Source organism: Ornithorhynchus anatinus, chromosome 16 (genome assembly GCF_004115215.2).
Source record: "Ornithorhynchus anatinus isolate Pmale09 chromosome 16, mOrnAna1.pri.v4, whole genome shotgun sequence".
Lineage (NCBI taxonomy): Eukaryota > Metazoa > Chordata > Mammalia > Monotremata > Ornithorhynchidae > Ornithorhynchus > Ornithorhynchus anatinus.
The window spans coordinates 22,940,262-22,958,492 of NC_041743.1; the positions used below are offsets into that span (position 1 = coordinate 22,940,262).

The 18,231-nt window shown below is 42.9% G+C and overlaps 1 protein-coding gene across 10 annotated transcripts in view; it reads left to right on the plus strand.

Annotated features, from left to right (window-relative positions):
• The window catches only part of FGFR2 (fibroblast growth factor receptor 2), a 123,426-nt gene that overhangs the window by 62,749 nt on the left and 42,446 nt on the right, over window positions 1-18,231 (plus strand). For all 10 annotated transcript variants that reach the window (XM_029080815.2, XM_029080810.2, XM_029080812.2 and 7 more), the window contains one exon: window positions 17,239-17,429. In XM_029080815.2, the coding sequence (XP_028936648.1) occupies window positions 17,239-17,429 (191 nt within the window). The remainder of the gene's footprint in view (window positions 1-17,238; window positions 17,430-18,231) is intronic.

Below are 18,231 nucleotides of genomic sequence, written 5' to 3' on the forward strand. Positions count from 1 at the left end.
CTTGAGTAATCAGATTCGTCAGAGTGGTCACAGCCCCCACCCCCGCCTGATATCTGCTGGATTGGCTCAGTTCTTCATTTTCATCTAAGGAAATTTGGAAGTGTCTGCTGTTGCCTTCCATGCCTTACTCTGGAAGTCATTAATGGCTGGGTGGAGAACCTTTGAGGCATTACTGCCGAGCCCGGACTTGCTCCCTGGCAAGCCAGCGTGAGCTTGTTGACTAGCCCTTGACATAAATATGCTCTAACTTGACATATTTACCTGAGTCCTTTGGGCTCTGGACATGATAGGACAGAGCCTGCAAGCGTGAAGGAATCTGTTCTGATGCTTGCCCTCAGGCATTTGGTTGCGTTGGGAATGAGGCATCTTTTATTCCAAGCACTGATACGCCTTACTGTGGACTTTACACCTGGTATGGAGCTTTTTTTGGCAACATTTCTCCAGTGAGAAATGACGCAAAATTGTTTAGTGCTTGGGGCTGTGTGCTTCATTGTGGAAAACAAAGACTTCAGTGTGGTAATTCCGCAGAAGGAGAATGGAAGGGAATGAATAAAGTCAGAATATCCTCAAACCATGTTTTTTTTTTTTTAAGGTAACCTCCTTTCTAGTCCCTTGGAATCACATGAAGTCATTATTATTATTATTATCATTATTAATACTAATATTAAAAATGATTTTCTTGAAGAAATTCCAGTGCCCTGCACCATTAGTAGAAAGTTCTGCCTCCTCAGGTCTCCTCTGTGAAGGATCACCTTGGTCTGGCTTTGCTTGTCTCACTGCCCTGAGGCTGTAGTTTCTCCCTTTGACTCTTGATAACCAGGATAACATTGTTTCAGTCCTTGTAAGTGATGACTTTTTCCATACATTTTCAAACTGTGATCCAGGCTAGGCCCACCACCGGGGAACATGGAGCATTCTGAACAAAAAACTCCATAAAAAGCACTCTGGAGGAAGAAGTCAGTCCTAAAGATAGGAGTCTTTAAATGTTAACTCCTAAATTCCTGAGTTAGTAGGTCAGGCAGTGCTTTTCCCCATTCCTTGCCCAGAGCTGCATGTTCGTCTTTGGACAGGTGTTGCATTTCATCCTGAAGTCTTGACAGTTTGATGGTGAGTAAAGCAATCCTTGTATTTTTTGAGGGAGGTAGGGAGAGGCAGGTCAGGTCTTTAACTTAGCTTGACCAGAAACACAGAGAAATTCTACAAACTCCCTTTCCTGGAGCATGGGCCCCATTCTTCTTCAAGTACCATCAGCTTGGGGGGGCACAGGGACTTGGGATGCCCCATCAGAAGTAGGAATTGGGATGAAGAGGCTTAGAGAGAGCCTTAAATAATGGTAGTATAATTAATAATAATTGATGTTATTTGTTAAATGCTTACTATATTCCCAGCACTGGAGTAGATAGAAGATAATCAGGTCCCACCTGGGGCTCACGATGTAAGTGGGAGAGAGAACAGGTTTTAAATTCCTATTTTGCAGATGAGGGAGCTAAGGCACAGAGAAATTAAGTGATTTGCCCAAGGTCACACAGCAGGTAGGTGGCAGAGCCGGGTTTAGAACTCAGGGACAATTAAACTCCTCCAGGACAGGAACTAAATCTTTTACTTCTTTTATATGTGCCCAGGTGCCCAATGCAGTTATCAGCTCACAGTAGACATTCAATAAAAGCTGATGATGATAGCTACATTTTAGCAGGGTCTCACTCCCTCATAATGTTTATCTTTCTGAGCAAACACTTTTATCATCAGACTCCACTGGTGATTTACCATTCTATATGGAAGTGGGAGGAGAGTTAAAAAGAGGGAAAGAAAGAGAAGGGCAGAGCTCTATAATTGTCATCGATTGATTGTCGATGGGTGATGGGACAGAGAAATATAAAAGTGAGTAGGGTGAGAGAAGGACAGCTCAGGAGATGGTTGGGACCCAAGGAGGGAGGTAAACTGGAGATGATGGGTTGGGAAAGAGTCAGAGAAGGAAGATAGAAAGTAGGAACCAGGAGACAAGATAGGCAAGATGGTGCAGGGAACCCAAGCAAATGGGAAACAGGGACCGGCAGGAGGCAAACCAGGGAATACTGGTTGAGGGACACATAGTGGGTGGAAGGTGGAGTAAAAGTCCAGGGAACAAATTGGTTAAAACCAACTGTGGAGAAACCCAGAAGACCAAATTAGGGGATACTGTGAAGAGGAAAAACATTTGATTTGAGCAAAACCTTAATGAGGACCAGGGCAGATCTTTCATTTATTTATATTACTGTCTGTCTTCCTGTCAAGAGTGTAAGCTCGTTGTGGGCAGGAAACGTGCTATATAGTATTCTTCCAAGTGCTTAATAGAGTCTTCTGCACACAGTAAGTACTCATTAAATATGATTAAATGATTGACTGAAACAACAGTCACCAGATGAAGCTCTAGGATGCTACACTAAAACGAAGCCTGAAAAGAAGAGCTTTTTTTCTACCACTCCTGGGAAAAAACAAAAACAAACACATAAAAACAAAATACTGACAGTGGGAAACCCCACAACCTGTTTGTTTTCTGTTACTCTCAAATCTGTGGTAAAACTGTCTTCAGTGATTCTATCTGTAAAAAAGCAAAATATATATGCCCAGTTCCCCTGTGGTGTGAGGTTTGTGTTGCTGTGGAACTAAGTAGAAATGTTTTACTCAGTAGAAGCTTTTACTAAGGATACCCAGAACTCCATAATTTCACAATGACCTACAAGATGGGTGAGGGCACAGTTCTTTCTGCAGCTGATAAGGACTCACAGAGGTATTCTGTTTCCTCTCCAGTCATCTCTTTTCAGGCCCACCTCTCACCATAGGCCATCTCACACTATGGGTTCCCAGGCACCGGGGGATCAGAGAAGAGAGTGTGGCTGTATCATTGCAAACCATTTCTGCTAATATTCAAAACAAATCATGGAGATGAACAACAATAAATTCAACACATCTTAATAATTATAAATTTGAGAAGAATCATAAAGGGGACAGTCACTAGATGACCAAAATATAGAGATAGTAAATCTTAACTCCTTTAGAAAATAGGAGAGTTGTAAATCTTATTTCATTAATGAGAAGTCTGGAGCTAATACAATAATAGTCTTGAACATCTGTCTCTGAGTATTCAGTGCACCCTGGGGGAGGTATCGAAAGCTCTTTGAAGAAGATAAGAAATGAAAAGATTGACAAAAAAAGGATAGAAAGGCAAACAATAGAGCATACTAAGTGTGAGGCATTAGAGAAGAGAAAATTCTGCTGGTAGGAGAAGAAATAGAATTTCTAGAGTGTCCACTTGGTGCTATTTATTATGCTTGATTTTGGGGACATACAAAATAAGGGGGTGACATGTTACCTGCCCATAGGAGCTTACACTCTTAACAGGGGATCAAACAAGGAAACCTTTCAAACTAGCATAGTCATAAGAAATTAATTGAGCGGGCATGTATACGTGAGTGATGAGGAAGGGGTGAATGAGTTTGTATTAGAGTTGGCTGAAGGGATGGTATGGCTCAGGCTGCTTGGGAATGAATCAGGGAAAGCTTGTTGGAGGAGATGAGGTGTTAGGAGGGAACTGAATGTAGGGAGAGCTGTGGGCTGCCTGATGTGGAGAGAGTTTCAAGCCAGGGAAACAGAGTGAGAGGATGGAGGCAGGAGAGTGGAACAAGCTAGAGCTAGATGTTAGTCTTGGGAGGAATGAATACAGCGAAGTGAGGACTAGAGAAGGAAAAGAGCTGATAGGTAAAGCTAAGCCAATTGTGAGAAGTTTTTGTTTGATGTGAAGAGATACAAGGCATCAGTGGAAAGTTTTGAGGGGAGAGAGATATGGGCCAAGAGTTGCTTCAGGAAAATATTCTGCGCATTAACATGGAATATGGGTTGGAGGACGGGGAGGTTGGAGTCTGAGGCACCAGTGAGGAGGCTGATGCAATAGTCCAGATCAGAGTGGAAGCAGTTTGGGTGGAGGGTAAGGGAAGGATTTTTCAGTAGGCTGAATGTGACTGTTAAACCATAACAAATAGGTAAGGATGTCCCCAAAGTCTTAGACTTCTGGACTGGCGAAGTTGGTGGTGCTGAAGACAGAGAACTAAACAATAGAGATGAGAACAAGAAAAACGAAAAAGGGAGAGAAAGCTGAAGGTAAAGACAGCAGCCTAGAAAAGTCAGAAGGGTGGTGAGGACAGCAGGGAGCATAAAGAGGTAAGGAAGTTGAGTGGCCTGAGATGCACATAAAATCTGAAGGAGGTTGGAGAGACAGATGAAGGAGAAGGGAAGGGTCCTGACAATTCTGTCTAAATACGAAGAAGGAGGAAACTTCACCCAGAAAGGTGAGCAAAGAAGCAACAGTTAGGAAGATTCCTAGCTCCTGGGAAGAAGGGCTAAAATTGGGGTCCACTGAATTAGACTAAATGGTCCCCCACTAACGCCCCATTGAGTCTACAAAGTCTCCGTAGTAAGTCACGTAGAACTCTAAGGTCAGAAGAGTAGAAGCAGCCTAGATGAAAATTCAGCTGTTGGCAGTAGTAGAAATAGTAATAATAATAGTAGTAATAATATTAGCAGTATTATTAGTATTAGTAGATTAATAATAATTGTGGTATTTGTTAAGCACTTACTATATACCAGACACAGTACAAAATGCGGGGGTGGATACAAGCAAATCAGACACAGTCCCTGTCCCATGTGGGGCTCCCAGTCTCAATCCCCATTTTCTAGAAGAAGCAACTGAGGCACAGAGAAGTGAAGTAACTCACCCGAGGTCACACAGTGGACAAGTCCAGAGTAGCTCAGTGGAAAGAGCATGGGCTTGGGAGTCAGAGGTTGTGGGTTCTAATCCTGGCTCTGCCACTTAGCTGTGTGACTTTGGGCAAGTCACTTAACTTCTCTGTGTCTCAGTTCCCTCATCTGGAAAACAGAAATTAAGACCGTAAGCCCCACATGAAACAACCTGATTACCTTGTCTCTACCCAGCGCTTAGAACAGTGCTTGGTACATAGTAAGTAAGCGCTTAACAAATACCAAAATTATTATTATTATTATTATTATTAAGTGGCTGAGCCAGGATTAGAACCCATGACCTTCTGACTTCCAGGCCCATGGTCTATCCACTACACCATGTTGCTTCAACTATTCTAGTGATAACAAAGTGATATTTGCTAAGCACCTCCTGAGTGGAATGCACTGTACTATATTCGGAGATTATAACGGAAACACAAGAAACAATCCCTGCCCACAATGACCATACACTTTAACATGGATGACAGATATACAGATTTTCACAAACAGTGTAGTTCGGATGAATGAAACCGAATATTCAATTGAACCTACATATATGTGGACAAGTTCATCTGTACCTATCTATCTATCTACTGTTATAAGGGTAAAGAAAGGGAATAAATACGTGAACGCCCAACCCTGGAAGGTCCTGGAGAATACATACACCCTCCCCAAGGCAAGTAGCGAAGAGTAGGGGAAGAAACTAGAGGGATAAGCTGATTAAAGCAGGTCAGAGGGTTAGGTTCTAAATCCTGATAGACCACTCTGGCTTGAAACCCACCAGGGATTGCTTTTTTAGTTCTGTATCTGTTGTGGAGATGGTATGTGCCGATCAGAGCACCTATTCGTGTCTCTGCCTATATAGATCACAAAGTCATCTGAATATCAACTGCCTTTGGGCTTACGGTGAATAGTAATGGTGCTGTGATTTAATGAAGAAATCATTAAGGTCCAGGCCCCTACTTCTGGGCAGGAGTCCACCTAAATGATCCCATTTAGTAGCGGTGACAATACTATGGATAAAATACTACATGGAATAATAGTTGTATATTTTTGGGGTCAAAATATTATATATATGTATATATGTTTCAGGGCAGTAGAAATGGTATTTACTGAGCACCCATTCAGTGCAGTGGACAGTTACTAAGAACTTGGGAAAGTACAATAAAAGCTGAGACATATTCTCTTCTCACACTCTGTTGGGAGGGACAGACATAAAATTATTTAAAACCAACAGACTCAGAGTAAGTAATTGAATGCACACACATATGGACAAATAAATATATATGTATTTGTAAGAGAGTAATGAATAATTACTATGTCTCAAGCACCATTCTGAGTGTTGAGGTAAGCTCTTTGTGGACAGTGAACATGTCTATCAAGTATCCAGTTGGTAAATTATCAAGTATATTACACTCTCCCAAATGCTTGGTATAGTATTCTGCACATAGTAAGTGCTCAATAAATTCCATTGATTGATTAAGACAGAGACAAGTTAATCAGATGAGACACAGTCCCTATCCCTCATGGGGCTCTCAGGCAAAGTGAAAGTTGAAGTCACAGTCACAGAGAAGTGACATGCTGAAGTGGATGGAGCATTTGCCTGGGAGTCGGGAGATCCTGGGTTCTAATCCCAATTCGGCCACTTGTCTGCTGTGTGACCTTGGACAAGTCACTCAACTTCTCTGTACCTAAGTTACCTCATCTGTAAAATGGAGATTGAGATGGTGAGCCCCATGTGGGACAGGCATTGTGTCCAAACCAATTGGCTTGTATCCCCCCAGCGCTTAGTACAGTGCCTGGCACATAGTGAGTGCTTCACAAATACCACGATGATTATTATCATTACGATTAAAGTAGGAAAGAGAACATGTATCAAATCCCCGTTTTACAGGTGAGATCACTGAAGCACGGAGAAGTTTAGTGACCTGCTCAAGGTCACCTAGAGAGGCACGTGGCAGAGCCGGGGTCAGAACCCAGGTCCTCTAACTCCCAGGCCCTTGCTCTTTCCACTAGGCCACACTGATTCTCCAGGGAAAGAACACTAACAAGCTTCCTGGGTAACACTCTCTACGCAGTAAGCACTCAGTAAATACTACTAATTGTTAGTCTGGGCAGGGCTTAAAGATTCTCACTGTGTACCAGAGAGGAGGACATCTTGCTGGCCACTGGCTCGGCCCTTCCTCTCTGATGGGCCCCCTGTCCCGTAGCAGCCACCGGCTGAAGTTGCCTCGTACCCCGGAGTGAGATTTTGAGGGCTGCCGGAGGTCTGTCACGGGACGCGCCCGATTGAACTATGCCCTCTGGGAGACAAGTTGTCTAGCAGGGTCGTCGCTGCGAATCAAATGACAATCCACGCAGTCCTTCCTGATCAGATGGTTGGTGGCCCCGGCCCCGGGCGGAGGCCGGTGAGGGAGCGAACAGGCGGGGTTCAGCTGCCGCTACTGAGGAACCCTGACAGATGGAGTGTACTTTAGGGCTTTCGAAAATAAGCACTTTTATCTTGCTCCCTATAAAGCGACAACGGATCTTTGCTCAGATTAGAAGGAGGAACTGTATTGATTATTTTGGAATTGAATCTGCGGCACGGCAGATGTGGAGAACTGTTGGGAGTTGCTGAATGATTATTAAGCTTGTGTCACTCTTTTAAATATTAGAACACGGGAAAGGAAGTGTCATAAAGTACATTCAGGTTGGCATCTTACAGTTTTAAAAGTCTCAAGTGGAGAAGAGAGGCTATCTGTGAGAAAAACCTCACATCCAGGGAAAGGATGTTATCCTCAACCTATTATTCCACGTATTTCTGTGTTTCAGTGATGAGCAACGTAAATGTTTTCATATCAAGCATTTTTTGTTTATGGAAATGGTGACATTAACTGAAACTGTATGCACATACATTAGAAATACTCAGAACTAGATTGCAGATTTCAGGCCCTTGGATAAGAGCATCCCAGGGGAAAAGGAGGTCCCAGGAAAGGTGGATAAAGGAGTTTGAGGAACGCATCTTCAGAATCTACCTTTCTTGTGTTATTTCTCTGTCATGTTTTCTACTCCTACGGAGGTAGAAGCAGCGTGGCTCAGTGGAAAGAGCACAGGCTTTGGAGTCAGAGGTCATGGGTTCAAATCCCGGCTCTGCCACTTGTCAGCTGTGTGACTGTGGGCAAGTCACTTAGCTTCTCTGTGCCTCAGTTACCTTATGTGTAAAATGGGGATTAAGACTGTGAGCCCCACGTGGGACAACCTGTTTCCCATGTGTCTACCCCGGTGCTTAGAACAGTGCTCTGCACATAGTAAGTGCACTATGAGACATTCCTTCTGGTCCTGCTTTCCGAATCCTCAGCTAGCCTTGGCTAGCTACAGCTTCAAGTGTCCAGTTTTGTTTGGGAAAAGAAGCATTTTTCTCTGGTCCTTTAAAAAATAAAATCCCTCGTTTTGAAAAAATCTCCCTCCACCAACAAAATAAACCTCATTATTATCCCTTTCCTATGCCTTTGGTACCAGAGGAAGCGGCGAGGCCTAATAGGAGCACAGGTCTGGAAGTTAGAGGGCTTGGGTTCTAATCCCAGCTCTGCCACTTACCTGCTGGGTGATCTTGGGCAAGTCATTTCACTTTTCTGTGAGCCTCAGTTTCCTCAGCCAAACAATGTGAATGAAATACCTGTTCTCCCTCCTACCTAGCCTGTGAGCCCCATGTGGGACAGGGACTGTCCCTGATCTGATTATCTTGAATCTCCCCCAGTGCTTAGAGCCAAGAGAAATTGTACAAATTAAGCCCTCAAAAATTACCTTTATTCCTATTAGAGGAAAACATTTCTTCTCTACTCAGGTTTGTTAAACCTTTTTGATTTTACGTGTGCCATATCAGGGATTAAATAAGGCATCCTAGAGGTTAGTATGACAGCCATCACCATCATCCTTCAGTAATTTGTGTTTCTTTGTTTAATTTGGAGAAAGCAGCAGATGGTAGCTGCCAGACAATAGATTTCTGCACTAAGGACTCAGAATTAAGAGAATCAGTGTTTATAGCATAGTATGCTTAACATAAACTGTTTGTGCGGCAGGAATGTTGTTTTTGATGGATTCCCGTCTCTTTGCTTTTTCAGTATCTCCCCTACAAATGAAAGAAAATGCTTTTACTAAGGTTGTTTTTTAGTTCACTTGAGGAAACTGATGTCCAGTAATTTTAATTTCTGCTTCCTTTCTCTTTGGGCTATTATTTATACTTTACCCTTTGCAACCTCCAAAAGAGGAAACTTTAAACTTTACAACCCCAACCCTTCTCTTAACGTGTTTGAATGAAATAAGTCCCTCAAGAAATTGGTTGTATATGGAAGGCTATGTGTTTAGCACAACATTATTACCCTCAGCTGTGTTAACCAGCCCCTCCTTCAGAAGTTAAGAATAACCTGACATCTAAATCTTACGTCATAAAATGAAAAACTGAGAGTGTGAATATCTGCACTATTCTTTTTGCTAAATGAGCGATGAGGCCTCTGCCGTGTGGTTGTAGGAAGTAGCGTGACCTAATGGAAAGATCCTGGGACCTAGGAGTCAGGAGAGTTAGATTCTAGTCCCCATTGGTCCACTTTGGGGCCATGGGCAAGTCACTTCAGCTCTCCGGGCTTAGTTTACTCAACTACATGTTCCTTTCCGTATATCTTTGATGGTAAGTACAGTGTGGGACGGGGTATGTGGCTGAGGTGACTATTAATCAAACATTGGTATCTACTGAGCACTTATTATGCACAGAGCACTGTGCTGAGCATTTGGGAGAGGGTATTTTTGTATTGATCCATTGCCTAAACACAGTGCTTGGCATATATGGTAAGTACTTAACAACAATAATGATGATATTAATAATAATAATAGTATTTGTTAAGCTCCTACTAAGCGCTGGGGTAGATATAAGATATTCAGATAGGACACAGTCCCTGTCCCACATGGATCTCCCAATCTAAGTGGGAGGGAGAACCGGCATTGAATCCCCATTTTCCAGATGATGAAACTGAGGCAGAGGGAAGTTAAGTGGCTTGCCCAAGGCCACCCATCAGGCTAGTGACAGAGCCAGGAGTAGAACCCTGACTCCCAGGCCCCTGCTCTTTCTGCGAGGCCACACTGCTTCCTTAATCCTATTTTGGTTTTGCTGACCTGTATAAATGGAAATTATGTAATTCTGTGGAAGGACATTTTCTGTGATCCAAAGAACGTATTTTACTCCTTCCCCTGAAAGTTGAACGGTATCCTCTTCCCGTGAGCTACTTCAAGCCTTGAGTGGCAGCCCCATTCACTACCTGACGTTAATGGAAGGAGGGGCATTTTCCAGACTTCGGTTGGCCGGCTTCTTGTCCACAACATTATCTCCCGAGGTGAGGTTTATCAGTCATTCAATCAATCATATTTATTGAGCGCTTGCAGGGTGCAAGAACGCTAAAAATGCTAAATACTAAGTGCTTGGGAGCGGACACTCTAACAGTATAACCCAGAAAGACTCATCCAAGTCTTCGAGAGATTGTATAATGAAGAGCAAGCAGAACTGCTGTAGTCTGTGGGAGAAAAATCCCAATTGATTCTCAGCTGGTCAATGCCCTCACTTCCTTGCCAAGATCTCCATACAGGAGGTTAATTAGAAGAGTCACTTTGACTACACCTGCTCAGCTTTTTCCAGGCTCTTACAGCAGCAGCCAAAACTTTACTTTGCTTCTCTACATCATTGAGCAAACACAAAGGAATCAGTGCTGTTTTCCTTCTAACATTTCACACGGTGCAGGCCCCCATAAGTCATTTTGTTATTTTGTGCTAGAGCAAAGAAACTCTAGCTCTCCCAAACTCTAAATCTCTTTAATTTGGACTCTCAGACTTTGCCGTCTCCCCTGAGAATGTGTACATTTCTGAGCCCCCTGGAATCTCAACCGTGTTTCGAAAGACTTTCTGACGTCAAATTTCCGGACGGAGAGCGATAACGCTTGAACAACCAAACTGCAAACTGGAAGAATTATATCAGGGAAGGAAAATTAGAGAGGGGGGTGGAGAAAAACAGCCCATCTTCCATCCAATTATCGTTTTCTTTTCGAAAGAAATCTTCGTGGCCAAAAAGTTGAGATGATTCACGGAGAGATGATTAATTTAAATGTGATCTCGGATGGAAAGAGTCTCCCGCAGTGAAGGCTGATGGTTGTTCAAGGGTCCATCCAATCCCAACTTCTCTTCTCCTAATAACCCGTTTTATCTCTCTCATTGTGTCACAAGTCACAGAGATGTAGAAGAAGAAAGAAAAAATTTCAAAGATGGTTGCAAAATTCTGCTCTAGTTTTCTGGCTAAATTAGACCAAACTTTGAAAAGGCATTGAACTAATTCTGCTAATTGCAATTAGCATGACGCGTTTACTGGATTATTGGCCTCGTAAAACTTCAAAGAGTTTTAATAGGCCTTCTGCTAATAATCATGCTTAATGCTCACTGGTTTCATGTGTTTTTTTTTAATAACATAAAATAAGAAGCACTGATTCCACAGTGAAAAGAAATCTACTACTTTATTTTCACCTATCTTATAGTTGCTAAGAAGCAGCCATTTTTGAAGAACTGTAATTAAATTTTGATTTTAATTTCAAGACTGAACAGGAAATGTAACACATGCTTGCTTAAATGAATGGGTGAGTGAAAGCATTAGGCTTGTCTGTTTCCAAATCTTTGTCAGGACCTCAATGTGATTAAAGTTCTTCTCAGAATTTCCATGTCACAGAGTGCAGCTTTTGAAATGGTTCTTTTCAGCAAATGCTTGGGAGCTTTTGGGGAAGGATTTAGAGGACTGGTGTGTGCTGGGATGCTAGTTACTCTGAGCCTGATGAATTTATAGGGGTAATTTAAGAACCTACTCATTCTTATGGAACCAGTGATGCAGTATTTACTGAGCTTCAAGACATTAAGTAACTTTTCTAGGGTGTACATTTTATGGCCTTTTACTGGGTTACAGCAGAAGTTGTAGACCTGTTTAAGCAAACATGTTATTATGTACAGAGTGGGAATGGAATGTTATAAAAATTTCAATGGTCAATTAACAAAGATTTATTTTTTAAGTCACCTAGGTCCCCCCCCCCACTTAATAATTACCCCATGGAAGAAAACAGGCTGTTTTTTCCCCCTGTCATATTTGGTTTTACTATGGCATTCTGCTACAGTTGGCTTTTGGAAAAAAAAAAACCCCAACAAAAACACTTCTATTTTTAGGCAACCAAAAGCTAGAATTTACTGTCAAATGAACTTTTGAGCAGTTACAAAGCACTCCTTCCAAAATCTAGCTTTAAACTCTTCATCCTGTGTTTACTAAAAGTTTACTTTTGTCTCCGTCAATAGTTTCATAAGACATCCTACTTTTGGAATTGTTTAAAATGTAGATCCTAACCTGGAATTCACACAAGGGGCTTGTAATTATTTTTAAAAGCACACATACTCTCCATATGCAACACATGTGCAACCCCTTGAACTTGAAACGTTGTTTCTTGAAAACACCCATATTAAATAGAAATATAGGCCACCAGTTGACAATTTTTCATTTTTTTCCAAATTTATTGTTCTCCCCCATCCAGAAAACATCACTTGTAGTTTTACGTGGTATTTGAGAGTTCAGTCCACAAAAAATGGTGTCTTAATCAGTCACATATTTATTGAGCACCTACTGTGTACTGAGCCCTGGAAGAAGCAGCTGGGAGGTTACAACAGATCCTTACCTTGCTGATTTCCTGCTACAACCTAGACTGCACACTTCATTCCTCTAATGTCAGCCTGCTCACTGTACCTCACCTGGATCACCACGAACCCCTTGACCACATCCTCCCTCTGTCCTGGAACCGCCCTCCCGCCCCTGCTTCATATAGGACAGATCTCCACTCTCTCACCTTCAAAGTCATAATAGAATCACATCTCCTCCAAGAGGCCTTCCCTGACTAAGCCCTTTCCCTTCTGTGTCACCTAGATAATGGATCTGTTCTCTTTAAGCACGTTATTCACTCCACACTTGGCCTCACAGCACTTATGTACATATCCATATTTTATTTTAATGTCTGACTCTACCTCTTGCCTGTAAGCTATCTTCTGGGTAGGAAGTGTGTCTAGTATTTTTTTTTTGATTGTATTCTCCCAAGAACTTAGGACAGTGCTCTCCACATAGTTAGTGCTCAATAAATAGAATAATTGATGTGGTCCCCGATCTCCTGGCGTTTACACTGACTCCTTATGCAGAAGAAGTGATGTTTGTCAATAACGTAGATAAGTCTGTAAGCCCATCAATGGGCAGGGATTGTCTCTATCTGTTGCCGAATTGTACATTCCAAGTGCTTAGTACAGTGCTCTGCACATAGTAAGCGCTCAATAAATACTATTGAATGAATGAATGAATGAATAAGTCCATGTGCAACTTTTAGCCCTTTTTAAGCTTGACTCTTTGTCTCAAGAACCTTGAATTATCGTTCTTTATTATGTATTAGAGCAACTGTCTCCCACTGGACCTACCCGAATCCCTGTGAAGAAGGTAGGGAAGAGCCTTCTCCTTTTGTAGTGGGAGAAATTGAGACACTGAGAGTTGAGCTGCTTCAAGTCAGAGCTTAGTGTTCTGAGGGTCAGGCAAAACTCTGCAGGGGGGAAGAAGAAGAATTTCAACAATACTTTTGTGCCTGTTTTTCTCCTGAATTTTCCCGACTTGAGAACAGGAGTCTAAAAACTGTCATGTAGGGGCATGTTTTTTAGAGGGGAGGCATTTGACGGGAATCAATGAGGGATAAATCATTGATAGCTATAGACTTGAACGAAACATGCTTCTGGGCTGATGCTGGAATACTAGGGCTTTTTCCAAGATGTCTCTGGCTCGTTTAAGGGCAGAGAATAGGGTTGCAGAGGAAATCAAAGCCTGATGTGGAGAAATGAAACATGAGGCCTACTGACTTTTAAAAAACATTTTAAATCACATTCTCTAAGGTTTCACTTTATACTGAAGGCAGCTGTAATAAGTTTTGGAAGATGGTGTAAGGTTTCTATTAAAGAGAGATTGTGCTTTCAGTTTTTCTACCAAAAGGGAGAGAGGGTGTGTGTGTGTGTGTGCGGGGGGGGGGGGTTAGAGATTATTTAGTATAAGAGGAGAAACTTTAAAAAGTTCTCATCAGGACTATAAAGCAATAACTTATACACATTTGACCATAATGTGCAAATGAAATAGCATTAAACCATTCCCTGGCTTTTGAAAATAATGTGTAGTGCCATAGAATAACTTAATAACTGCAACTCGAATGCATTTCTGCCACAAGTAAAACAAGAGTGCTGCTTTGTAGTGCCCAGCTAAGTGTTGCATCAGCGGCTGAATTCCCAGTAGGTGCGTGGAGCATGCCAAATATATTGGACTGTATGAAAGGTCCCATTGTTCACGGGGCATCATTATTTGCAGCTACACTCACAATGTTTGCTTGTGAAACAATTTATTGGAAACAAGTATGTTTAAGAAAGGCACTTGATTTGAAATTCAGTTGATCTGGCTCATAACATTTAGGTTTTTATAGTGTTTTGCCTCTAAGAATAAATATTTAGGTCCACTGTACTTTAAGGCACTTAGATCGAAAGGAAACAAAAAACCTTTGCTTGAAGGAGTCCTGAGTCAGTGAACTACTAGGAGTTTTTCACCTCTAGGAGACTGGTTCAAAAGTGAAAGAACCCAGGAGGACCAGAAACGCAATGTGTGATGCGTTCTGGGTGACACGCTTTTGGAAATGGAATGAAAGTCTCAGGACAGAGAGATGGTTTTCCATATTGAGGAGCAGCATAGCTTAGTGGTAAGGCCATGGGTCTGGGAGTCAGGGGATCTGGGTTCTAATCCCAGCTCCATCACCTGTCTGCTGCATGACCCTGGGAAGGACACTTCACCTCTCTGTGAGTCTCAGTTTCCTCATTTGTAGAATGAGGATGAAATACTTGTCCTCCCTCCTAGTTAGATTGGGAAACTCATGTGCCCCATGTGGGACAGGGACTGTGTCCAACCCCATTTGCTTGAATCCACCCCAGTGCTCAGCACAGTGCCTGGCACATAGTAAGCACTTAACAAATGCCATCATCACCACCACCATCATAATCATCATCATAATCCAACCTGATTATCTTGAATCTATGCCAGCTCTTAGTACAATTCTTGGCTTGTGGTGAGCACTTAACAAATGCCACAATCATTATTATTATTATTTGAGAAAGCATCTTCTTAATTGAACCAACAGGAGTGCCAGATAGAGGAGGTGCAAGAATGAAACCAGGGTGGGTAATCGTCTGCACACTGGGAGGAGGAGTGGTGGGGGAAAGGTTTACCCAGAGATTGATCTCATGACTTGTGTGCTATGACAGGCTTACCTTCTCACCGTGGTGTAATAATAATAATAATAATGTTGGTATTTGTTAAGCGCTTACTATAGGCAGAGCGCTGTTCTAAGTGCTTGGGTAGATACAGAGTAATCAGGTTGTCCCACATGAGGCTCACAGTCTCAATCCTCATTTTACAGATGAGGGAACTGAGGCCCAGAGAAGTTAAGTGACTTGCCCAGTCACACAGCTGACAAGTGGCAGAGCCGGGATTTGAACCCATGACCTCTGACTCCCAAGCCCGGGCTCTTTCCATTGAGCCACGCTGCTTCTCTAATGTAGTGGATAGAGCATGGGGCCTGGGAGTCAGAAGATCATGGGTTCTAATCCTTACTCTGCCACTAGTCTGCTGGGTGACCTTGGGCAAATCACTTCCACTTCTCTGTGCCTCATTTCCCTTGTCTGTAAAATGGGGGTTGATGCTGTGAGCCCTTCCGGGGGCAGGAGCTGTGTCCGACTTGATTTGCTTGTTATCCACCCCAGTGCTTAGTACAGTGCCTGACCCTGAGTAAGCACAAATACCATTTTTATTATTATTATTATTCTCTGGTGATAACCATGTTGTGGAAAACGTGGGTATTTTCAGTGCCTTTTGAATTGAAAGCGGTTGTAGTCTTCTGCCCTCTTTGAATCAATGTTTTTAGACTTGTCAATACCACATGGGTTCACTTTCTGCTTCTGTAGCTGTGGGGCAGGATCTTGGCCAGTTATTGAACCTTCCAGTCCTATCAACCACCTGTACAGCACCCGAAGGTGCTGCTGAATCAACAGTGTGTGTGACGGAAAGAGGAAAGAGGCACCTCCATGTCTAGGGACTCGATTAGTCAATCAATCAGTGTTACTTATTGAAGCCTTAGTGTTTGCAGAGCTCTGTGCTAAGTGTTGGGAGAGTACAATACAATGGAGTGGGCTGACATATTTCCCGTCCACGAGGGGCTTATGGTCTAGGGGGAACAGTGGTACAGTTGTTTTCCCAACTCATAGTTTGTGGAGGGCTCACTATTCCCCAAGAGACAGCGTTGGTGATATAGCACGTTGGGAACATTCCTCTCCTTCCCTAATCTGGGCACCCTGAGCTAAACACTTCCGAGGTATACTTTTCAGGGTGTCTATCTCTGTTCCCAATACGCTAGAAGATTTCCCAAAGGACAAGCTCTGGCTAAGGATACCATCCCAGTTGTTAGTCTGGGCTCACTCCAGTAGAACCCACCCACAGAAAGGGTGTTAGACATTCAAAGCTTGAGATCGATCGGATGCCTCACGCCACTCGGGCATCTCACTAGTGAGGCCATCAATATGGGCCCAGAGGCCGGCAGTGTTTGGCTCTGACTGCTGTCCTCTCAGAGCTTGCTAATTGCTCCTTGTGTAATCCTTCTCACATTTTGCTCTTGCCAGGGGGATTGTGAAGGAGTACATAGAGTGAAGAAGTCTGAGATTCATTCGGTCATCATAAAAACAGCTGGCACGGGTCTCTCATCCTCCCATCTTGAGATACGTAGCTGCCGTGATGCTCAACGTTGATTATGTCTGGGAAAATATTTAGTGAGAATTTGAGGGTGTCTGTCCCACCCAGCGGCGTAACCCCAAAATTCTTGGTCTCCAAAGTCAGTGGTGTTAGCTCTCTGTCCCCTTTACTCAGTTGCAGAGACATACGTTTCTTGCTTGCCCTTGCTGTTAGTCGTTTGCACGAATTGAAATAAATGAAACTTCACCAAAGTGCCCGGTGTGCTGACAATCAAGAGAAAATCCAACTTCCCCCTCATTAGGTGGCCTACAGAACATATAACTTTGGGTACAACAGCTTCTCTCCTTTTCTCTTTTCTAAGCGGGCATTCTTTATGCTACAAGTGTAGTGTTCAAGTGATCTCCTTTGAAGTGTAGTTTTTGTTAGACGTTTGGCTGCAGTGTTGTTTCAGGGGAGTCAGCCAACAGGCTTAGAGGCCTTTTTGGCACAAGTTCACTAGGAGTTTTCTTGGCAGACTGCTTATTTATGCATTTTTACTCTTTTTTTCTTAACGCCCCTCCCCCACCCCAACTCTTCTCCTCCTCCTCCTTTCCTTCCCCCCCGCTTTTTTTTTCCAGAACGATCACCTCATCGGCCCATCCTCCAAGCGGGGTTACCAGCCAATGCCTCTACAGTGGTCGGGGGTGACGTGGAGTTTGTCTGCAAAGTTTACAGTGATGCCCAGCCCCACATTCAGTGGATAAAGCATGTAGAAAAGAATGGCAGTAAACATGGGCCGGATGGGTTACCGTACCTTAAGGTATTAAAGGTGAGAACCTTCTGAATCTAAAGGCAACCACTGGACTGATGACTGCTTTTTATACTGAAGGGTTTGGAGATGGGTTGGCTTGACTGACATTTCTGCTGGGAAGCAGAAGAGAGTCGGTTTAACTTACTAGTCAGCCCTGGGCATAAACAGAAATGGGAGAAGAGCTATATGTTAATAGAGCAAAATTCCATCATACCAGAATTCAACCTTCCAGAAAGCTCCCTTTTCAGAAAGAAAGTCCCAAGATGCTGACTACCACAATCTTCACATTTTCATCTCCCCTTGCCCATCCTACAGGAGCTCAGGGAGGAGGATGATTCCCACTCTATGCAGCAGGTGGTATAAAGTAATAAACTGATATGTGGGTAGGCAAAATAGCCCCAATTTCTCCAAGAAAAAGGATTTTCCATTTCCCCAAAACCCAAGAGGCAGCTGGGTAACAATTCAATCCTGTAAAATAGGATTTATGGAATATATATATATATAGTATATATTTGTGGTGTGTATGGATATGTGTGGGTGTGGGTGTGTGTGTGTGTTGGGAGGGTGAAATTAGATGAAATCTGTCAATTTCCCCCAATCCTTGGTTCTTCATCAACACCTGAAATTAATTTGCAAACTGTTCAAAGTGATGGGACTCTAGAAATGTAATTTACACCTACAGGCCTGTAAAGAATGTTGAATATTAAAAAATGTTTCCCCAACTATCCCCACTTTCTCTTGCAGGTCAAAGGCCCCATTTTGGCATTACTATTACTGATCAGTGGGTTTTACTGAGTGCTTACCGAGTGCAGAGCACTGT